Here is a 24,199-nt window from a genome sequence, read left to right on the forward strand (position 1 = left end):
TGCTGAAAGGTGGACTTTCACTCAAGAGTAGGAAAGGCCAGCCTTAATGAGTTCACACACATAGGTAAGGACTAGGGATGGTCTGCCTGGCCAGGCTGCCTGTCCTTATGTAGACACCATTTTGGAGAATCTTTCCCATTTGGATAAGTATGATTTCCTAGTAGCAGGTTTCCTGGCCTCCCTCAGGACTGAAAGCATGTCCTCTGAGTAGTGGTGTCTGAAAGGGATTAGAAGTTTATCACCCAGAGTGTTAGGCCTAACACTGTTTGTGAGGGTGAATCAGAGTTCCCTTTTGTTGTGTGAGTAGGTCCAGCTTGTGGGGGTAACTTGTGATGACTGCCCTTGGCTAATGAGAGATGTAGGGGGAATCAGTGCTGCCTTGTCCAGTAGGGAGTCACCACCAAGATTTCTGGTTTGTCCTTCCTGATTTTCAGTAAGACCTTTTGGATTAGAGGGAAGGGTGGAAAAGCATATAGAAACAGTCTCTTCCATGGAATGCTGAAGGGATCCACCCTCCCAGGCAAGTGGAGACTGATCCTTGGTGCAGAATTTGTTCAACTGTCTGTTCTTGGGCAAGGCAAACAGATCCACTTGAGGTGTGCCCCACTGGTGGACAATGTCTAGAAAGGTCTCCCTGTTCAACATCCACTCGTGTTGTAGAGAGGATGTTCTGCTGAGAATATCCAAATGTTTGTTGTCCTGAGAGGGGATGTATGAAGCGTTGCAAGGTTAAGTTGTGCCTGGAGGCAAGGTCTCAAATTTGTAATGTTATCCGGTATAGGAGGTAAGCTCCGGTCCCTCCTTGTTAGTTGAGATATCACATTACTGTGGTGTTGTCTGTGAATATCTGAAGGGGGCCTGGTTGGAGCATATGAAGGAATGTCTTCAGGGCCAGAACAACTGCAGTCAATTTCCCTCACATTGATATGCTTCTTTTGGAGGGTAGGATTCCATGCCTCCTGTACCCTGAAACCTTTCAAGGTGGCCCCCCCCACCCTAGGTCTGATGCATCTGTATGCATATGTTGGGTTGGGGGGGGGGGTTTGAAGTGGAAGGCTCGGGTTCTGAAGTATTCGTTGAATCCACCACCTTAGTTCTGTTTTGAGACAGGGCAGAAGGGTAATTTGTTGCTCTAGGGAATGTTGGTGTTGTGACCACACATTATTCAGATACCACTGGAGCTTTCGCATGTGCATTCTGGCTAAGGGAAGCATAGGGATGGTGGCTGCCATCAGTCCCAGGAGTTGCAAGAATTGTCTTGCAGATATCTGAGGAACTAGTAATAGGCTTTGGAAGTGAGTGGAGAGTGACAGGACTTTGTCCTGGGGGAGGAGAGCCAGCATCAGGTCTGTTCTGATCCTGCAGCCCAGAAAGATTTTGTCCTGCTGCGGGAGTAATGATGATTTCTGGAGGACGAGGGTGAAACCCAAGTTTTGTAATAGGGAACTGGTGAACCTGAGATGATTTTGGAGGATGTCTTCTGTTTCTGCTAGGAGGAGGATGTCATCTAGGTAAGGATAGAGTTGGAAACCTTTGGTTCTGCAGTAAGCAATGACTGGGGCTAGGCATTTTGTAAATACCCTGGGAGCCGTAGACAAACCAAGGGGCAAGGCTGTAAACTAAAAATGAGAACAAGGCCCAGTAAAACATAAGAATTTCCTGTTAGAGGGTTTTATGGGAAAATGGAGATGAGCTTCCTTTAGATCTAGAGTGGCCATAAAGGTCTGGGCTGGTAGTAAAGGCAGAAGGGTTTGTAGGTATAGCATCCTGAATGATGGGACTTTTAGGAACCGGTTTAGGAAGGATAAATCTAGTACTGGTCTCCAAGGGCCATTTTTTTTGGGGACCAGAAAAAGTCTTGAGTAGAACCTTTTCCCTCCTGTCCTGGAGGGACAGGTTCTATTGTTCCTAATCTCAGAAGGTCTATCAGTATGTGAGGTATGAGGTGGAAATTATTGCTGGGAGGAAAGGGAATGGCCCTTGGAATGGGTTTTTCCTTCCAAGAAAGGAAATATCTATTTTGAATGATAGTCAGTACCCAGTGGTCTGATGTGATGGTTTTCCAAAAGGGGAGGCAATGGGGGAGGTGGGTTGACAAAGGTAGGTGGGCAAGGCAGTCATGCATTGTTGGGTCCACTTCTATCTTGAAAGGGCTTGTCTTGGACTAGGTTGTGAGGTAACTGATCTGAAGAAGGTTTGCCTCCTGGTTCCTCTCCTATGCCTGGTAGAGGAGTGGGTAGCAGAGGAAGGGGTTCTCCTGACAAAGTCTTTGCAGGATAATTCCTGTAGTATTTAGGGATGGGAGACACAAGCAAATGCTTGATGTCCTGAAGCTCCTTACTTTTCTCCTGCTGCATTCTTGCCCCTCATCCCCTACCCGTGCACACCCCAGTATTTTTGATACATTTTTACTCAAAGATCACCATAAACTTTAATGTGTCCTTTGTATGCTGGATATCATGGAATTAGCTACTAAGTAAAGGCCACACAATCTAGCAATTGTGTTGCATTAGCTCTGCAAGTTACACTGCCTTACACATGCATGAACACAACCAAGGACTGTGACATTTTACTTTTCAACCATTAGTGACTATAAAATATTACTTCTGATTTCCCAGCTTTTCAGCCTTTCTCATTTTCATTCTTCTATCCTTTATTACACCAGACTCCGGATTCCATGGTTTACTTTTCTCAACTGCTTCCCAATTCACAGCTCAAAAGACTCCTCTATGAGTTCATTAATACTCATGTTGTTGTTGTTTGTCTTTCAGCTTTTCCTGGTAAGGGGTCGCCACAGCGGAACTCCGGTCCGCTAATGATTGGCAGTAGATTTTTACAAAACGCCAAGGTGCCAGCTCGACGCTCAACCTTCAACGAAGGCACGCCCATTTACACACACATGTCTTTCGAATGCTACCCAACCGCGGGGAGGAAATGCAGACTCCACACAGAAGGCACTCCCAAGCCAAGCCGAGAATCGAACGGGAGAACCTCTTGCTGTGAGGTAACAACACTACTGCCATACCACCGCGGCATTAAAACTCATTCACTACATTAATCAACAGAACGACTTCACTGTCTTTACATCCAATGCTGTCGAGGCCTTGGGTAAGTCTGAAGACATGAAGCACCAAAGATGTAGGGTTTTATGTAAAGTGAAGCAAACTAACATGTACATAAGATACTTGTTACAAGATACAGAATACAGTGGAAATGACAAGAGAGCAACACTATAAAGGTTACAGTTTTAGTTTTTTCAAAATAAAGTGTAAAGCATCATTTAAAAGGCAGATGAATATTAGAAGTGTTCAGAGTCCCTGAAATTGATACTGTTTTTCAAACTAAGTCATGTTCCAGGTTAAAAAAAAAAACACACTTGACAAAACACTGGCAAAACCTGACTGTGAAGTTCTGAAGTTTCGAAGTGATGTGTTCAATGGACTTGGGGATTTGGTCTGAAGGTATGTAGCACCCCAAGTTCAATGTTATGTATTTATTTATGTGTTGGGTTATTAGGTAACTATGCAGCCACCCTAATTCTGTAAGGTCTCATTTTCAAGTGTAAATTTGGCAAAAGGTATTCTCTAAAAATGCATGTGAATATGATCTTAAAGAATCTGCAAGCCTACTCAGTTAACAACAATAAAGCTATTGTTTTCAAATTAAATTGAAATACTTTTTTTTAAAGAAACATCTTTATTAAATTATCACATATGACATATACAATCTTACATTTATATAAATGAAACAAACTATATTGACACAATTTTAGTTGCAAATATTATACATTACAAACCATACTGGCATAATTGTAGTTGCAAACATTATACATCACTTACAATGTATCCAGTCATTGTCACTCAAAAATTACATAGCTCATTTGAATCCTGCCTTCTTTTAAACCTCGTTACTACTCTGCATGTATTGTTCCCACAATTCCCATTTTTCCTACGTAATTTGTTCCTACCCTTTTCTAAATATCCCAGTTCCAGTTGTTTTCTCTCTGTTACTAACTTTGATACTTCTAGTAAAGTTGGTTGAGACTTAGATTTCTATTTTCTAGTAATCATTTTTTTGCAGCCACCATAAGCAGACTCAGCAAGCTCTTACTATGTCTAGGCAGTTCTGATTCCTTACCATAGCTCAAACAGATCATTTCCTTAGTTATACCAATTTGCTCACCCAGTATCTCTGACACAGCAGTCTGCAGGGTATCTTTAAATTCTGCAAACTCATTACACTCCCAGAAAATATATTCTCAGTTACCTCTTTCTTCCCCATCACACCTCCAACAAATTAAATTGAAATATTTTGTCAAAAATCAGGCTGAAGACATAAAGGCACTAAAATATTAAAAAAAATGAAACCCTTCAGATTTAAAGTATGATGCACTCCAAGAAATGCCATACAAGTATGTTTTTATGTGACCTATGGAAAGTAAGTCTGCATATTTACGCACAGGGCAAGCTCATCAAAATCACTGAAACAGCAGAGTTATAAAGTCCCATTGCTGTAAACAGCAGACTCATTAATCTGCACATCTAACAGGTTACAGAAAAAAATTATTTTCCCCTTTAAAATATCTAGATTTGCTATATCAGATAATGCAATGTATTACAAATAAAAAGATACCTTTGGCGGCACTGATCTCTAGGAAAGATAGCATCAGGAAGCGTCACTTTGTTCCTCTCAACAGAGACAACATTAGTGTGGTTTACATATGTGTTTGCAAAGAGGACATCATAATCCACACACGTGAATAGGAACGTCGTAAAAATCACCACAAATAAGAATTGCCTAAAAAAATGAAACAAGAGGCATGGTAGTCATGGATCTGTGCTCATTCCTTTGCTTAGGCTTCCAAACTGACTGCAAACGCTATACAACTTCAAACTACATCATAACATACAGCAATGGTTAAGGAAAATAACTGAAATTTGACAGATCAGTAACTATGCTGTTAAACAACTACAGAGATCTAAAATGCAAAAACACTTTAAAAACTCCAGGCTGTAATTGCAAATACAGCTAACTTAATTCTTACACAAAATTAAAGAACAAGAACAAAGAAAGTACAGTTTTGTACTTACCATAAATGTAGATGTTCGAGCGCTCATACAGCTGCAGTCATTACAGATGGGTTATCCTGCCATCAGGCGGGTCCTCGGTCGGCCGAATTCCAAAGTCTAGGTCCAGCGTCGGTTGTCGTCGCTTCTTCCCTGACGTCAGTGCGGCAGGGGTATAAAAGAAGCAGCCGACGCCATTTTCTTCAGTTTTTCTTGCCCCAGATGTCAGGTGCCCCCAGAAGGAAGGCAAAACATAATAATATGCAAACATGCAATGTACATAAATCAAAAACAGTAGTTGCAAGCAAATACACCATAAAAGAATACCCCAAATAGGTTGTATGATAAAGGTGTTTGTCATAAGGCCTGTCCTAAGAGGGGATGGAGGGTAACCTGGACTGCAGCTATATGAGCACTCGAACATCTACATTTATGGTAGGTACAAAACTGTACTATGTTCATCGTGCATACAGCTGCAGTCATTACAGATGGGTAGAATCCCAAAGCTAAGTAACAGTGGTAGGCACTAAGTGGCACTAGGAGGGGCGAGGATGCCCTGCAGGACTGCTGTGGCAAAGCCCGCTCTAGATTTTGAGTATAGTGGAAGGTGGTAGTGCTTGGAGAAAGTGTGCACTGAACTCCAAGTAGCTGCTTCCAAAATGTCCTTGGTAGGGACCCCCCCGAGGAAAGCTGCAGAAGTAGCTGTAGCCCTGGTGGAGTGGGAGCTGATGTATACAGGCACAGATTTTCCATGAAATGAATAGCAAAAACGTATGCAGTGGGCTATCCATTTTGAAATTGTCTTTTTGGAAATAGCCTTTCCTTGAGCACCTGTAGCACAGGACACAAAGAGCTGCTCAGATTTCCTGAATGGCTTTGTTCTATCCAAGTAATAACAAAGTTGTCTGTGAATGTCCAAGGAATGTAGTAGTCTCTCCCCTTTGTTCTGTGGATTTGGATAAAAGGTAGGTAAATGAATAGTCTGGTTCAAAGCTACACTGGATACTACCTTTGGCATGAAGGTAGGGTTAGTTTGTAAGGAAACTCTGTCCTGATGGAAAATGATGAATGGTTGCACAGCCATGAGGGCCTGTAGTTCCGAAACCCTGCGTGTTGAGGTAATAGCCAGAAGGAAGGCTGTTTTCCATGACAAGTATTGTAGCTCTGTTGAAGAAGCCGGCTCAAAGGGAGGCAGGGTCAGTTTTTCCAGTACGAAGTTGAGGTCCCAAGCTGGGACTGGTGGTTTCCGTGGGGGTTTTATATTTTTTGCCCCTCTGAGGAACTGCCTTAAAAGAGGATGTGAGAATAAAGGAGGATCTGTATTGTATTGTGCAGAAATGGCTGAAGCGTGGATCTTGATGGAGGAGAAGGAAAGGCCACTGTTTAACATCTCAGCTAGGTACTGTAATATTTGAGGTATATTTATTACCCAAGGATTCTGGCCCTTTTCTTGATTCCAGGAACAAAATCGTTTCCATCTGGCGAAGTAGGCTTTTCTAGTAGAGGGTCTTCTGGGCTCCAAGATAACATCCTGCACCTCCTTGGAGAGGAGAGTCTGTTGGGAAATTAAGGTATTTTCCATGCAGCTAGATTTAGGGTTTTGAGCTGGCTGTGAAGGGTTTTGCAGTTGTGCTGGGACAACAGAAGAGGGACTAGAGGTAGGATCCATGGTGGGTAGTGTGTCAGGCTCTTTAGTAGAGGATACCAGTGTTGCTGTGGCCAGTCTGGAGCAATGAGAATCATTTGTGGCCTCTCTGCTCTGGCTTTTAATAGTACTTTGGTCAGCAGAGGTAGAGGCAGGAAGGCATAGACTGTCAATGTTGTCCAATTGAAAGAGAGTGCATCCACTTTCCAGGCCTGTGGATGATAGGTCCTTGAACAAAATTTTTCCAACTGGTAATTTCTGTGGGTAGCAAATAGATCTATGTCTGGCTGTCCTCATGCCTGAGTTATCTTTGAGAAGACTTGAGGATGCAACTTCCATTCGTGTGGGTCTGTCATATTTCTGCTTAAGTTGTCTGCCAGTGTGTTTTCCTTCCCTGGCAGGAATTGTGCCTGTAGCTGAATTTGTAATTCCAGTGCTGTGTTCCAAAGGGTCATGGCTTGCCTGCATAGGGGGTATGAATAAGTTCCCCCCCATTTGTTTATGTACCACATGACTGTGGTGTTGTCTGTCCTTATCAATAGCTGGCCTGGATGCAGTAGGTCTTTGAAGGTCAGAAGTGCATTTTGCACGGCTAGCATCTCCTTTTGGTTGATGTGTAGGTGCTTCTCTTTTTGGGACCATTTTCCCTGAATGCATTGATCTGCCATGTGTCATGTGTGCTCCCCAGGTGTAGTCTGAGGCGTCCGTTGTGATAATTTGAGTTGCTTGAGGTACACAGAAAGGGAGACCTGTGTTTCTTTGGCATGCTTGAGCCCACCACAAAAATTCCTTTTGAAGGCATGGAATGAGTGGTATAATTGTTTCCAAGCTGTGGCTGTGTTGAGACCATAAGTTTTTTAGGTACCATTGACGTTTCCTCATATGCAGCTTTGCACATGGTATTAGTAGGATGCAAGATGCCATGTATCCCACAGCCTGCAGGACTTTCCTTGCAGTTAGTCTGGTGAAAGTTGCCATTTTGTTGAAGTATTGAGACAGTTGCCCTTGTTTGTCTGGCGTGAGGTAGGCCATCTGGGTGGTTGTATTTAAGCTGGCACCCAGGAAAATTATCTGTTGAGAAGGTATTTGTTTTGATTTCTTTTTGTTCCCAGGTAGTTTAACAGTTTTATTACAAACGCCAGATGCTGCAATAGAATGTCCTTGCTGTCCGCTTGGATCAGGCAGTCGTCCAGATATGGGTAGATTTGTATTCCTTGTTGTCTGCAGAAGGCAATTACTGATGCCAGGCATTTCATAAACACTCTGGGCGCAGTAGATAAGTCACAGGGCAATGCAGAGAATTGGTAATGGGTTGAACCTGCAAGAAATCTGAGGTATCTTCTGCAATCTTGTCTGATAGGGACATGCAGGTATGCCTCCTTGAGGTCCAATGTTACCAGCCAAGACTCCTTGCTCAGCATGGGAAGAAGCTGCTGTAATGTGAGCATCTTGAATTTTGGCACCTGTAGATATGTGTTCAGGATGGATAGGTCTATGATGGGTCTCCAATCTTTGTCCTTCCTTGGTACCAGGAATAGTCTGGAATAAAAACCTTGACCTTGTTCTTTTGCAGATAACTATTGAATGGCTTTCATATCCATGAGAGCGGAAATTTGTCTTTGTGCCTTTGCCCTTTGATTTTGTGGCAGGTTTGGCAAGCCCCTCATTTTTGGAAGGGTGTGAAAGTGGAACCTGTAGCCTCTGTCTATAATGTCCAGACTCCATTTGTCTTTGTAACAATGTGCCAGTTTTTTGTAAATAATGCCAGTTTTCCGCCCAAAGGTGCTGCCATTAAAGCTTTGTTTGGCAGGCATAGGGGGAAGTCATTGTGTCTGTTTTCTAAATGACTGTGATCTATCTTCTCCACCTCTTGGGGTTGGTGCTTGCCACTGTCTAGCTCTGTAAGATCCTTGAGGTTGTCCTCTACCCCTTGGGCATCTGTATCTGCCCCTTTGAGGTCTGTCCGTGGCTGGAAAGGACCAATTTTTTGAAGGCCAGTTTCTACTGAAGCGTGGAGGTTGCACCTGCAAGAAATCTTTCACTGTTTGCATAGATTTCGCTTTTTCCTCCATTTTCTTTAGCACCTCCTCAGCTTTAACACCAAACAATACATCTTTTTGAAGTGGTGCATCTAATAATTTTGCCTTGACATGATCTGGTAAGGTTTTCTCTTTGAGCCAAGCATGTCTACGTATAACAGACCCCATGACAGCAGCTCTACATGAGGCCTCTAAAGCATCAAAACCACACTGCAAGGTATGTTTACCCACTTGCTCTGCTCCGTGCAACAAGTCCTGCAACTCTTTCAAATCTGGTTGTTCTGTTTGTGTCATTTTGCTTTTCAGCTGAGATAACAAAAACTGTTGGTACTTTAACAAATGAAATTGACAGTTTAATGCCCTCATGGTTAAAGTGGCAGATGTATACACCTTTTTCCCCCACCTTTCTAATGCTCTGGAATCTCTCTCTGAAGGTAGAGGGTTTTTAACAGTAGAGGCCTTTATTCCCTTGGGACCCTGTGAAATTGTTTCTGGGTCAGCAGTATGGCTTTTATAAAGAAACTGGTGAGAATCAGGAACCCGGTAATACCTGTCTGGTTTAACAGGGGCTGGAGGTAATGATAATAGTGATCATGAGTTTTGCTTTGTTATTCTACAACAAAGAAATCCTGACACAAGAGGAGGACCATGGCAAATTCGTCTTGAAATTGACGAATTGCTATGGTAAATACGTACTAGAGCGCACGTTATGCCAGGTATAAACGAAGCACTCTCCATAAAATGTGTTCTGAAGTGGCTTTCTTACAACAGGTAGCTTGGTGATTTATAAAATCTAACAGATACCTTAGGCATAAACACATTTTCCGGTAAAACAGTTCATTTTACTATGATGCAACTAGTATTGTTTTTATTTAGTTTAAATTGAATTAAAGACAGGTACAAAACCGGTAGGTATTATTTTATTTTATTATATAAATATGAAATATAAAGAATAAAAGATAAAAAATAATTTCAAATTGACTGACATTATTTATTTTTGACACGTGTCAGTCAACAAGCAGTCAGGTTTAGGAGCGTAGGAGTTTACAGGTTCTGTTGATCAAATAGCGGGATAGCTCGCTATTATTACGCAACTTGTCCTACATTATCATATTATGTTTTTTCAGATGCGTTAGTGATTGATGCCTATGAGAACGTCATTGTTTTAATACTAACATGTCTAAGTACTTGTTAATGGTTAAACATACAAATATGTATGTGTTTTATTTTAAGTACATCTAACTGGGTATTAGATCTTTATGAAACCACTAATTGTATATATAGTGCTTTATGTAACAATGACTTTACAAGCATTACTTTTTTAAGGTTGCCATGGTAATATTTAATTAAATAATGCAACCTTCTCGGATTGGACAATGCAATGACATCATTTGTTTAAAATAAGTCCTATTTCAACATCTTGCTGTTTGTCTGATGAAGGCTTAATATTTATTTTGCCGAAAGCGCTCACTTTTACTTGTATAATAAAAGCTGTTTTATTCAAGTCTGCTCTTATAGTGTTCCGTTTTGGCCTTTTACAAGGTTTGCTGGAGGTAATGAGTCTGGATTAAGACTGGCTTCTGCGTACACATCATCCAAAATATCTAAAACAGGAGGAATAGAATAGCCAGGGGCCTATGCTGGGGGAGCAGTAGAAATTCCCTGAGCCTTTTCTTGGAATCTGAGTAACCTTGGCCTTCCCAGTGGATGTGCTCCCTCAATGTGTGCAAGGCTTCCCCAAAAGAGTAGTCCTCAGGGGGGGAGACCAAGGAAATAGACTCCTCACCATCAGAGTCTTCAAAAGGGTAATAGGCATAATCCTGGTCTTCAGAATGGTCTGAGGTAAAAGAAGCCTGGTTTGAGGAAGGGTAGTCTTCCTCCAATCTGGGTCTTTTGTCAGAGGGGGTGGTGAGAGTTATCAAATCCTCAGCCATTTTAAGCATCTGCTTTTTAGGCATGGGGCCTTGAGAGGGGGTTTGAGGACCCTATTTTTTAGTTTTTATGGCAGCTTTTAGATTTAGTGAAGGATTTAATAGAAAAGGTGGAAGGCCTGAAGACGCCTTCAGAAATGGCAGGCCTCACTAAATTTTCAGTTTCCCCGCCAAGAGTGGCGTCGGTATCTGCAGTGGGAATGGAGACCGAGGAGCCTGCGACCTCTGGTATTGAAGTCACCGGTAAAATAGTTTCATCGGTAGTCAGGGGCTGCGTAGGCACCTCTCTGAGAACCGGTAGTCGGCCGAAGCGTGGTCTCAGTACTGACCTCGAATGTCGGTCCTTGTCTTTGCGTCTTTTGCTTAAAACTGGTGTCGGAGTATCCGACGACATGATATAATTAAATTTTTTGCCAAAATAATGAAGGGCGAACTCCGCCCAGCGCTTAATAGTGCACTTGTTGAACCTAGCACAAAAACGGCAGGCCGAGACGTCGTGGTCTGGCCCTAAGCAAGGTATACAGAAAGAGTGGAAATCCTTATGCGGTATTTGCTTCCCACAAGAAATGCAATTATTAACTTTGTCTGACATCGGTCTGAGGCAAGAAAAATTTCCCCAACGGGGTACTTAGCTTTAAAGAAGACTTCGGCTGAAATACTTTCGTAAATCTCAGGAGCTGGCCGACCGGCACTTGCGAACTGCTTCTGCTTCGGGCACCGCGCGGCAAGAAAGACTGAAGAAAATGGCGTCGGCTGCCTCTTTTATACCCCTGCCGCACTGACGTCAGGGAAGAAGTGACGTCAACCGACACCAGACCTAGACTTTGGAATTCGGCCGACCGAGGACCCGCCTGACGGCAGGATAACCCATCTGTAATGACTGCAGCTGTATGCACGATGAACATCTGAAGTGTCAGAGGAAAAAAAAGTTATGTATTTACCATAATGTCCCATCTGTGTTGTCCATTTTCATTCTTCCTCAACTGTTGGCTTTTAATCCGATCCTCGGATCCGACTCAGCTGCTACTAAAGCTCGTGGTAACCAAATAGCTCTTGAACTCCTCCCTTACCAATAATGCACCAACCCCTAACAAACCCCAGATCTTATTTGCTGATTTACCTAAAATATGACATACTAGTACACAGAATTTACATATCTATCTCTCCCTCCCTCTCTCTCTACAGATACACATACACACACACACACACACACACACACTCATATATATAAACACACACACACACACACACACACACACACACACACACACACACACACACACACACACACAACAGAAGAAACTATTTCTGGAGCTCAACATTAATGACAGTTGTGTCTGAATCATATCTCCTTTTTCCAGAAGCCTATTGTGATAAGGGTTTGGGGGGGGGGGGTTGGTGAGCAGAAAGTTGAGGAAGAATAAAAATGGACAACATAGATGGAACCTTATGGAATGTACATAACGTTTTCATCTGATGCTGTCAATTTTCATTCTATCCCCAACTGTTGGGACAGACTCCCCAGCTACCTAAAATCCTGGGTGGACTCCAAAGAAGGATATTCCTGAGCACAGTTGAGCCAAAGGCTGCTCTTCCCCTCAAGACCAGATCCAGTTTGTAATGATTGATAAAAGTATGAGGATTGGTCCAGGTTGCACCCGCACATATGTCGTCCGTGGAAACTCTAGACGGAAACACTGAAGAAGTTGCCATGGACCTAGTCGAATGGCTGTTAAAGGTTTTGGTAAGGTTAGACACAACATCTTGTAGATGAATGATATGCAATCCATCAACCAACTCAATAAGGTTACCTTTGCAACTGGTTTTCCCAATTTAGGATCTGCAAAGGACACAAATGATTGATCTACCTTTCCAATTTCTTTTGTTTTATGTAAGTAAAAGTCAACTGTCTGTGAACAGCTAATAGATGCAACATACATTCAGCTTTGTTTGCAAATTTAGGAAAGAAAACTGGCAAATTAATGGATTGTTTGATATTGGATTCTGACACCACCTTAGGAAGGAAAGAAGCATTGGTACGTAATGTGACACTATCCTTATGAAAGATAAAGTAGGGAGGTTTAGAAGAAAATGCTTGAACTTCTGAAATTCTTCTAGCAGAGGTAATGGCCCCTAGAAAAATAGTTTTCCAGGTCAGGAACTTAAGAATGCATTTATTTGATGGTTCAAAGGGAGAATGAATTAAGGTTTGCAGTACCAAGTTCAAATCCCATGGAGGAATAAGATGTTCATATGAGGGTCTTAGCAAGAGTGTGCCTCTCAAAAAAGCTTTACAAAGTCTTGAAGAGGACACAGATGAATTCTCAAATCTAACATGAAAATTAGAGATTGCTGCTAACTGAACTTTAATTGTGGAGGAGCTAGCTCCCTCATTAAAATCTGACGCCAAAAATTCAATCATACTATGTACAGGAGCTGAAAAGAGGTCAATGTGTTTTTGTTGTGCCCAGCAAACAAACCTTTTCCATGTACTTATTTATTTATTTTACATTTGTTGACTGGGATAGTCTGCCTGGGTGGGAGCCCATTTTCAGCGGAGGCCCGGGGAGAAAAGCTCCAATAAAACAAGAACAACATTGGCAGGTACAGTGTCAGTTTTACACAGAATTTAACAGAAATATGTAGAGACAATAAAGAAAGTACAATATACAATAGGCACTTTAGTGAAAGAGAAAATTATTACAATATAACAAAGAAATATAATTTTTTTTTTTTTTTTTGAGGGCAGGGGTCCATCTTTGGTTGATCATTTGAGTATACTTTAATATGTGTACATATGTATACCCTTACAAACGAAAATAAATTATCAAATTATACTCTTATTGTAGGTAGCTGATAGGTGGTATTAACAAGTGGGAGCGGGGTACACATGGAGATTATAAAATTTAGGGGATGAAATTTGATGTGGGCTTATGTGGTATTAGCCTGACTTGGTGCAGGAGCAGAGCCAGTTGTTAGTGAGGTGGTCTTTGAGCAGAGTTTTGAATTGGTGTAGGTTGGTAGCATTTAGGATGTGTTGAGGGATTGAGTTCCAAAGTTTAGAAATGTGGTGGGAGTAGAGGGCGTCTCCGGCTTTGTTGTTGCTTTTGGATACTTGGAGGAGAGTTTTGTGTGAAGATTGGAGTTGCCGAGTGTTGGCATATGGTTGGAGAAATTATTGTAGGGCTGGGATTCTGTTTGGCTGGTATATTAGCTGGTGAGTAAAGACAAGTTGGGTATAGGTTAGTTGTTGTGGGAATTCTATCCAATTTATTTGTTGTAGGGCAGAGCAGTGGTGGGACCTATATTGGAAGCTAGTGGCGACCTCGGCTGTTTTATTGTAGGCTGATTCAAGTTTGGTAAGGTCAGTTTTGTTAAGGTTTGTAAAGATGGGAGAAGCATAGAGAACAGTAGATAAGAGATGAGTCCTGGCGATGCTTAGTCTAGAATGGTTAGTTAGGAAAGGATTAATTTGGTAAAGAGAGCCTAGTTTGATGCATTTTTTTAACGGTTTGAGAGAGGTGTAGGTAGAATTTTAATCTGCTATCAATTGTGACACCTAGTAATTTGGTATGTGAGCTGGTGTTTATGATTGTGTTGTTGGAGGAGTGGATTTGAAAAGTGGCTGAGGGACTGGGTGTTTTGGTGGGGAGAAAGAGCATGACTTTGGTCTTGTTTGGGTTCAGTATGAGGTTAGTGTTAGTTAGCCAGGATTCTAATTCTAGGAAGGACTGTTGTGTTATAGCCTGTAGTTGTGTTACAGAGGAGCCGGACCATATCAGGGTAGCGTCATCTGCATACTGGATGACAAAGGCAAGAGATGTGGATTTATGGAGTTGATTTGTGAAGATGGTAAAAAGTAGGGGGCCTAATATGGAACCTTATGGAACTCCTATGTTAACAGGGAGCAAAGATGATAGCTCCTGTTGCTATCTAACAGCCTGCTGGTGTTTGGTTAGATAGCTGTGGAACCAAGCTACAGAAGAATGACTGAGATGTAATGTGGCCAGTTCTGACAGCAGTTTTTGGTGTGAAACTGTGTTGAATGCCTTTGAAAGATCTAGAAAGATGGATGAGACATATTTATTCTGATTTCTGTGTTCATTTATTGTGTTAGTAAAACTGAGGAGGGCGGTTGTGGTGCTGTGGTGGGGGCGAAAACCATGTTGTGTGTTTGATAGGAGGTTATTGGAGAGAAGGTAATTTAGAAGCCGGGAGTGAATACATTTTTTTAGTATTTTGGAGAGAGGTGAGAGAATGGCAATGGGCCTGTAATTAGTAAGCTTGGTAGAGTTGCCACCTTTATGCAGTGGGGTGATATTGGAGACGTTCCAGATTAGTGGGACATGGTTCTCAGAGACAGAGCAGTTAATGAGGATAGAAATGGGCTAGGCTATGATTTCAGAGGCAGCTTTGAGGAATTCTGATGGGAGGTTGTCAGCAGCTAGGTTGGTGGGCTTGAGCTTACGGAGTAGATTTTTTTATGGTATGGGATGAGACAGGGTTAAAGGAGAAGGAGAAGGAGTTTATACCCTCATTGTTGGCTATGGGGATTGTAGCAGTGATGTTTTGGTCACAGCCAATAAGTGAGTGAATTGCGTTTATGAAAAAGGAATTGAATTGTGTTGCAGTGTTATCATTTGATGGGGGTGTGGTAGGATTGGGGGTGGACATACTACCATGTTGCAGGAGTTTATTTATAGTGGCTCAGAATTTTTGGGGGTTGTTTTTGTTTCTTTGCTGTGAAGTGATGTAGTAGCCTTTTTTGTCAGCTTTTATTTGGGATTTGGCTTTATTCCTAAGTTGTTTGAACAGTAGAAGGTTGTCATTGCTTTCGTTAGTTAGCCAGTGTTCCCATGCCTTGTCCCTTTCTTTTAGTAGGTCTTTGGTTTTGTTTCTAAGCCAGGGTGTATGGTGATGCTTTACTCTAGCTATTCTGCAGGGGGCCAGGCTGTTTAGGATGTTGAGGAAGGTGGTGTTAAAGTGTTGAACAGCGTCATCTACTGGTAGTGTTTTGAGGGGGGACCAGTTAATTTGTTGGAAGAGGGAGTTGAAAATGTGGGTATTAATTTTTTTCTTGTTGCGGATTAGCCTATAGACTACTTGTCTAGGTGGACTAAGACTGTTTCTGATTAGGTATGTGGGTAGGTGGTCACTTATGGTACTGGGGAGGCATCCTGCTAAAAGGGATGTGTTATTTTTATTTGTGAGAGTCCAATCCAGGATGGATTGTCTGTTGGAGGTTTTGTCTATTCTTGTGGGGGGTTGTATGAGCTGGGAGAAACTATATAGGTTTATGAAAGTGGATAGATTATTGGAATTATAGGTGGACCAGTCAGTGTTGAGGTCACCCATAACTGTGGATTCTTGGTGGAAGGTTGTGGATAGCCAATGAAGTATGTCTTCAACTGTGCTAGTGTTATCTCCTGGAGGGATATAGATAGCTATATGATTAGTGTTTTGTTGTTGATATTCAGTTTGGTGATGAGTAATTCTGCATTGTTAGATGTAGGAAGTGTGGTGCTGATAACTTCTAGGGCTAGATTTTGTTCAAACATTATTGCTACACCTCCTCCATGTTTATTTTGACGATTGAGTCTATATATGTTGAACCTTAGGGGAAGTACTTCACTGGTTTTGATATGTGGCTTAAGCCAAGTTTCAGTCAAAATGGCTAAGTCGAGGGAATGCAAGTCAATTAATGCATGGAGGTTATGGATTATGTTTAGTATACGTCTTAAATTTATATTAAGGAACAGCAGGGAGTGTTTTTTTGGGGTGAAGGGGTATGGTGGAGTTGATTGGGGTGTAAGTGGTACTTTGTTTATTGGTAGTCTTGGGGCCAGGGTTGGGGTGGATGTCACCAATGAGTTTTAGTTTTGATAATATATGAAATAAAGTTGTTATAAGTTTGCTTAGTTGTTTGCAGTTTCTAAATAGTGGTTCATTTTTGTGTCTGGTTTGATTGTATTTAAGTGGGAGGTGGTCTATTTGTTGTGTTGCTGTAGAGGTTGGGTGAAATTTGGGAGTTGTGGTGGTGGATTATGGGCAGTGGAGAGTTTGTGATGGAGTTGGTGGGGTGGCCATAGTAGATGGGGGTGTAGAAGTTAGTTAAATGATAAAGAAGGGCTAGTGTAAACAGGTTGGCTGTGTGGAGAGATAAGGTAGTAAATACTGTTGGTTTTAGTGGATGTAATGATGTGTGTTTTAGTGACTGTAACATTGTGTGCTTTATTATTGTGTTGAGGTTGTTAGAGTGGGACTAATAGCATGTGGTTAGAGTGTGTTGTGAGATGTTGGAGGGGGAGGCGACAGTTGTGAGTTTGTGGGTATGTGGTAGAGCAGGGATTAAGTCAGATAGGAGGGTGACTATGTGGAAGGTCAGAGCAGCTGAATGTGTAGGAGAATATGTGTTGTATTGTAATGATGGTGGAGGGGGGTATAGTGGAGATTGGCCTGTTTTGATTACAGGGTGTGACAACTGTTAGATGTGTATGAAACAAGAGGGTTGTTTGTACTGATAGTATCAATGTATTGATAGCATGTTGCAATAGTAAAAAGGGTAGGGATTGGTATAAGATTAACATATGTGTGCTAATGGATGGGTGTTGATTAGAATTAGTCTGGAAATGTGGGCTACTTTATAATTCAAAATTATACAGGTGGTGATTGGTAGACACGTGGGAGTGGTTAGGTTTAGATAAATTTGAATGAGTTAGGGGCAGGAGGAAATGGGGGTAGGGTAGGGGAGCGGAGTGAAGCCCAAAGTCTTTCTGTAGAAGGCTTATGGGAAGATAAAAGAATATGACAGATGGAAAAAGAGAGCATAGTCTGGCTATTAACCAAATTGGAGAAACCACGCAGTCAGTTTTTGGGTTTGAGATATCCGGATGAATCATACCTGTTGGGTGAGACAGGAGGTGTGCAATTAGATCCAGATTCCAAGGTTGGTAAAACAGATGAGGCCATAGGAAGGAGAAACTAATCTGTCGAGGCCAGTAAGGTGCAATAAGGATGATGTTGTTCTTCAACCTGGCAGCTTTCTGCAGGAATTTTAGAATTAGGGGAATTGACAGGTAAGCATAAAGTAGACCAGGAAGCCAATCATAGAGTACTGCATCCCTCGGTGATTTCCCTTCAGGGGGGATTACAGCAAAAAGTACAGTTTTGTACCTACCATAAATGTAGATGTCCGAACAGGAATGCATCTGCAGTCCTTACAAATGGGTTGTCCTGTCGTCAGGCAGCCCTTCGGTCGGCCGGATTCCAAAGTCTGGGTCTGGCCTCGGCTGGTGTCGCACTTCACCCGACGTCATAGCTGCAGTTCTTCGGGTATAAAGGCATCAGCCGACGCCATTTTCCTCAGTGTTTCTTGCCCCAGATGCCAGTTGCCCTCTTGGATAGCTAAATTTTGGATAAATGCCAATGTTTCCAAATAGTAGAAGGCAAACACAAAAAATAAGCATGTATGTACATATATACAAACAAATACACCATAAGAGATCCCCCCCAGCTAGCTATTAGATGGGCAAATACCCTAGGAATACCACAGAGGGGAAGGAGGGTGGGTAATCCTGACTGCAGATGCATTCCTGTTCGGACATCTACATTTATGGTAGGTACAAAACTGTACTATGTCCTTCAAGGATGCATCTGCAGTCCTTACAAATGGGTAGAATACCATAGCCAAACTAGGGGAGGAGGAAGAAGAAATTATGGTGTAGTTAGGATCCCTTGCAAAACAGCAGTGGCAAACCCTGCTCGGGATCTAGAGTATAAAGGTAAGTTATAATGCTTGGCAAATGTATGCACGGAGGTCCAAGTAGCAGCCTCTATAATGTCCTTGGTAGTCACTCCTCGTAAGAAAGCTGTGGTAGTGGCTGTAGCCCTTGTAGAATGAGGCCTTATGTTCTGTGGAGTTTGCTTTCCATGGTAGGAGTAACAGAATCTAATGCAATTTCCTATCCACTTGGAGATTGTCTGTTTTGAAATTGCTTTTCCTTCCCTTCCTGTTGCATATGCTACCAGAAGCTGGTCAGTTTTTCTATTGCCCTTGGTTCTGTCCAGGTAGTAGCGCAACTGTCTATGTACATCCAAAGTATGCAGCAGTCTTTCCCCCCTGTTCTGTGGATTGGGGAAGAAGGTAGGTAGGTGGATAGCCTGGTTTAAAGACACTCTGGATACCACCTTAGGCATAAATGTAGGATTTGTTCTCATGGACACTCTATCTTGATGGAAGATTAGGAAGGGTTGTACTGCCATTAAAGCCTGTAGCTCAGAAACCCTTCTTGCTGAGGTAATTGCCAGCAGAAAAGCAGTTTTCCAGGATAGGTGTTGAAGATCTGCTGTTGCTGCTGGTTCGAAAGGGGGGAGTGTCAATTTTTCTAGCACAAAGTTCAAGTCCCATGCTGGTAATGGTGGTTTCTTAGGAGGTTTTACATTTTTAATTCCTCTCAGAAACTGCCTGAGTAGAGGATGTGAGAAGACAGGGGGATCGAAGCTGTATTCTGCAGAAATAGCTGATGCATGCATCTTGATGGAGGAATAGGACAGGCCTGTATGGAAAAGCTCTGCCAAATACTCCAGGATGTTGGCAATGTCTACCTTTGACACATCTTTTCCCCTTTCAGTACTCCAAATGAGAAACCTTTTCCATTTTCCTGCATAGTTCCTTCTTGTTGAGGGTCTGGGCCTCAAGGATAATGTCTTTAACCCTTTGGGATAAATCTGGGTTAGTTGCTCTTATGTAATGTTCCAGGCAGTCAGCTGCAGAGTTTTCAGGTTTGGATGCAGGGTGTTGTAGCCGCTCTGAGTTAACAGCAAAGGAATCAGGGGTAGTGTCCACATTTTCCCCCCGAGACATGCTCCTCAGTAATGGGTACCAATGTTGTCTTGGCCAGTCTGGAGCTATCAGAATGATCCTTGGACGTTCCTCTTTGATTTTCAATAGCACCTTGTGCATCAAAAGGAAGAGGTGGGAATGCATATGCTGTCAGGCCTTTCCAACTGAAGGATAGAGAGTCCACCTTCCAAGCAAGTGGGTGGTATGTCCTTGTGCAGAATTTCTTGAGCTGGTGATTGAGTGGGGATGCGAATAGGTCTATTTGTGGCAGTCCCCATTTCTTTGTGATGACCTTGAAGATGTCCGGGTGTAGCATCCATTCGTGAGCATCCGAGGTAGTTCTGCTTAATATGTCTGCTAGGATGTTTTCTTTTCCCGGTACAAAAATTGCTTGTAACTGAATGTTGTAGCTCAGAGCCATATTCCATAGGTCCAGTGCCATCCGGCATAGAGGGTATGAATGAGTGCCTCCCTGTTTGTTGATGTACCACATGACTGTGGTGTTGTCTGTCCTTATCATCAACTGCCCTTCTTGGAGGAATGGTCTGAAATTCTGGATTGCTAGTTTTACTGCCAGCATTTCCTTTTGATTTATGTGCAGGTGCAGCTGATCTGGAGTCCATAAGCCTTGTATGCACTTGTCCAGCATGTGGGCCCCCCAACCGAGGTCTGAGGCGTCCGTTGTGATGGTTTGGCTTGGTTGAATGCTGTGGAAGGGCAAACCTGGGTTTGACTGGCATGCCTGAGCCCACCATAGGAACTCTTGTTTCAGGCATGGGATTAGTGGTATTTCGGGTTTCTAAGCTGTGCCTGTGTTGAGACCATAAATTCTTCAGGTACCACTGTAGCTTTCTCATATGCAGTCTGGCATGAGGGACCAGGATTATGCAGGATGCCATGAAGCCCAAGGCCTGCAGTACTTTCCTTGCTGTTAGTTTGTTCTGCTTTGTTAATGCCAAGAAGTAGAGAGGAAGTTGTTCTTGTTTTTCTGCAGTTAGGAATGCCATCTGTTTTACTGTGTCCAATTCTGCACCTAAGAAGGTTATTCTTTGGGATGGTATCAGTCTTGACTTTTTATATTGACTGTATATCCCAGGGCTTGCAGTAAGCAAATGACTCTTTGTAAGTCTTCTGTTAGCTTGTTTTTGTTGTCCGCTTGTATCAGGCAGTCGTCCAGGTATGGATATATTTGGATTCCCTGAAGCCTGCAGTGAGCGATTACTGATGCCAGGCATTTCGTGAACACTCTGGGCACAGTAGATAAGCCAAAGGGCAATGCTGAGAATTGATAATGCTCTGATCCTGCAAGAAATCTGAGGTATCTTCTGCAATTTGGTCGTATGGGGACGTGCAGGTATGCCTCCTTGAGATCTAGAGTCACCAGCCAATACTCCTTGCCCAGCATGGGAAGAAGTTGCTGTAGGGTCAGCATTTTGAATTTTGGAACAATGATGAATGTGTTTAAAGCGGACAGGTCGAGAATAGGCCTCCAATTTTTCTCTTTTCTTGGTACCAGGAATAGTCTGGAGTAAAATCCCTTTCCTTGTTCCATAGATGGTACCCTTTCCACAGCTCTCATCTTTGCTAATTGAGCTATTTGTTTTAGAGCTTCTGTCTTTTGATTTGGTGGTAGGTTTGGCATTCCTCTTTTTCCTGGTAAAGTATGGAAATGAAACCTGTAGCCTTGGTCTATAGTTTGCAAAATCCACTTGTCTCTTGTGATGTAGTGCCAGTCTTTGAAAATAAGGCTAACTTTCCGCCTAAGGGTGCTGCTATTTGTTCCCTGGTAGGCGGTGCCAGAGCCAAGTCACTGTGATTGTCCTGTTGCAGTGGTAGTAGTTGTGTCTGTGCCTCGCTGGTTGTTACCTTGCCACTGGCGTCCCCTGTAGGCACCTCCTCTGGATTGATTTCTGCCTCTTGAACGCCTATTCCTGCCTCTCTGAGTTTTAGAGGAGTCTGGAAAGGACCAATTTTTGGAAGGCCAGTTCCTGCTAAACCTTGGAGGCTGAACCTGTAAGAAATCTTTCACTGTTTGTACAGATTTTGCCTTCTCTTCCATTTTCTTCAGTACCTGTTGAGCAGGAGAACCAAATAAACTGACCTTATCCATAGGAGCATCTAATAGTTTTGCTTTAACATGATCCGCAAGACCTGTTCTTTCAACCATGCATGCCTTCTTATAACTGTGCCAGTCATGGCTGATCTAAAGGAAGCCTCCAGTGCATCATAGCCACATTTTAAAGAATGGTTACTAACCTGCTGAATGTTATGCACCATTTCTAGAACATATTTCTTATCTAAAGAATCATCAGAGAACAGTTTCTTAGTTAACTGATCAAGCATAAACTCCTGGTATTGGATCATATGAAACTGACAGTTCAATGCCCTAGCTGAGAGAGTAGCAGAGGTGTATACTTTTTTACCCCATCTCTCTAAGGACCTGGATTCCCTTTCAGAAGGGAGAGGGTTTTAACTGAGGTCGGCTACTGCCTTAGGCCCCTGGGAGATAGTCTCGGGATCTACAAAAGGAGCCTTGTATAAATGGTGATGTGTGTCCGGGACCCTGTAGAACCTATCGGGCTTAGCAGGGGCTGGAGGTAAAGTATCAGGAGCAGTGCAAGCATCATTAAATGCATCATCTACAACAGGAAGAACTGGAGGTATAGCTAAAGGCCTATGTTGTGGTAAATGCAAAAAGGTCCTAAGCCTTTTCCTTGAATCTGAGAAATCTTGTCCCTGCCATTGGAATTGCTCTCTCATGGCATGTAAGGTTTCCCCAAAGGAAAATTCCTCTGGTGGAGAGGCAGAAGGAATCGATTCCTCAGCATCGGAGTCTTCATAAGTAGAAAAAGGAGCCTCTGGATGGTCTGTATTGTCTGTATCATCAGAAGAATCATCTGAGGACACTGGCTCAGGGGGCTCTGCTCTAGGTCTCTTTTCTGGAGGAGGTTGAGAGGCCCTGTCTGTGTGAGATTGGGATCCCCTTATTAAAGAGATGAGATCCTCTGCCAGAGTGAGCATTTGGGAACTGGAACTGGGCCTGTGAGAGCCGGGCTTAACAGGCACAGACTTAGAAGTTTTGGCTGCTTTAGCCCTGGCAAAGGCCTTTATGGACATGGCTGCAGGCGGCCTAGCAGGACCACGTGCAGGGGTTGAAACATCCAAAGGGATGGTGTCCGATAATTCTTGTGAAACCACAGTAGCAGGTTGAATTTCAGAGGCCGATTCAACCAGGTTAGAAGGGGCCTCGGTAGTAGTCATGGATTCGGCTGAAGATAGAACCGTTTGCTCGGTTTCAGCCGAAACCGAGACACTCGCGGTTTGCTTAACCGCAGTTTCGGCCGAAACTGCGGACCGCGAGTGTCGGTCCTTTTCTTTCGCTTAACAACTTGTGAAGTCGGAGGATCCGACGGCATTATGTACGCAAAATCTGAGCCGAAAAACTGTTCAGCAAACTCCGACCGACGTCTAAGCGTCCGTCGGTTGAAAGAAGCACAGGCTAAACAGGCTGCTACGTCGTGGTCTGGGCCTAAACAAGGTAAGCAGTAAGAGTGGAAATCTTTATGAGGTATTTGTTTCCCACAAGTTAAACAGTTATTCACTTTTTCTGACATCGGCTGAGGCAAGAAAGAGTCCCCAACGGGTACTTAGCTTTTAGAAGTCTTCGAAGTAGTATTCGGTAGTAGTAATCTCTGGATCTGACCGACCGGCACTTGCGAACAGCTTCTGCTTCGGGCACCACGCGGCAAGAAAGACAGAGGAAAATGGCGTCGGCTGATGCCTTTATACCCGAAGAACTGCAGCTATGACGTCGGGTGAAGTGCGACACCAGCCGAGGCCAGACCCAGACTTTGGAATCCGGCCGACCGAAGGGCTGCCTGACGACAGGACAACCCATTTGTAAGGACTGCAGATGCATCCTTGAAGGACATCAGCTGCTGCATTTGTTGTTTAGGGGAGAAGCAATACGATCGTAGCAAGGCTGGCCCCATTGACGGAAAATAATTTCTGTCATTTTCATCACTTTCATGTTGAGAGACCACTTGTGAGGTTCATAGGTTGGTACTAGGCTATCAGCCCTAGGGCCTATACAAGCCTAGCCATAACAACTCCCTGGCTATTTCTTCCCACACTATTTACTTCCCTGGACCCCTGTTTAGCAGGTAGATGAACTGCTCAATTTGTCTGCTATCACACTGGACTTCTCCAGAATGTGCATTACTATGAGAAGGTGGTTGAATGAGATCACCCATTGCCACACTCTGAGTGCTTCTTGACACAAGTGATAAGATCTGTTTCCTCCTGTTTTGCCAATGTACCAAACTACTGACATACTGCTTGAATCGCAATTGTCCCAAAAGGAGAGCATCCTGGAAGGCCTGCAGTGTGAAGAGCACTGCTCCCATCTCTAGGACACTGATATGCAAATTGGCCTCCTCTGGGGACCAAGTGCCTTGAACTGTTTTCTCCAGGAAGTGCCCCCTCCCACCCAATTTGGGAAGTGTCCGCGGTCACTACAGCCTTAGGGTTGAGGGAAAATGAAAGGCGGCCTTGTAAAACTTGATCTGACTGGATCCACCACCAGAGGTATCTCTTGCATGCTTAAGTGATTCTTATCTGAGTTCACATGTGCTGGTAAAGAATAGACCATTGTGTTGCTAGCATCCGGAATTCTC

General features: G+C 43.1%; 1 protein-coding gene across 1 annotated transcript in view; it reads right to left on the reverse strand.

Annotated features, from left to right (window-relative positions):
* The window catches only part of LOC122798552 (autophagy-related protein 9A-like), a 1,381,959-nt gene that overhangs the window by 922,213 nt on the left and 435,547 nt on the right, over window positions 1-24,199 (reverse strand). Inside the window, exon 8 of the mRNA XM_044067604.1 lies at window positions 4,633-4,797. Within this exon, the coding sequence (XP_043923539.1) occupies window positions 4,633-4,797 (165 nt within the window). The remainder of the gene's footprint in view (window positions 1-4,632; window positions 4,798-24,199) is intronic.

The sequence above is a fragment of the Protopterus annectens genome, chromosome 3.part1 (assembly GCF_019279795.1).
Source record: "Protopterus annectens isolate FY-2018-M chromosome 3.part1, PAN1.0, whole genome shotgun sequence".
NCBI classification, from domain to species: domain Eukaryota; kingdom Metazoa; phylum Chordata; order Ceratodontiformes; family Protopteridae; genus Protopterus; species Protopterus annectens.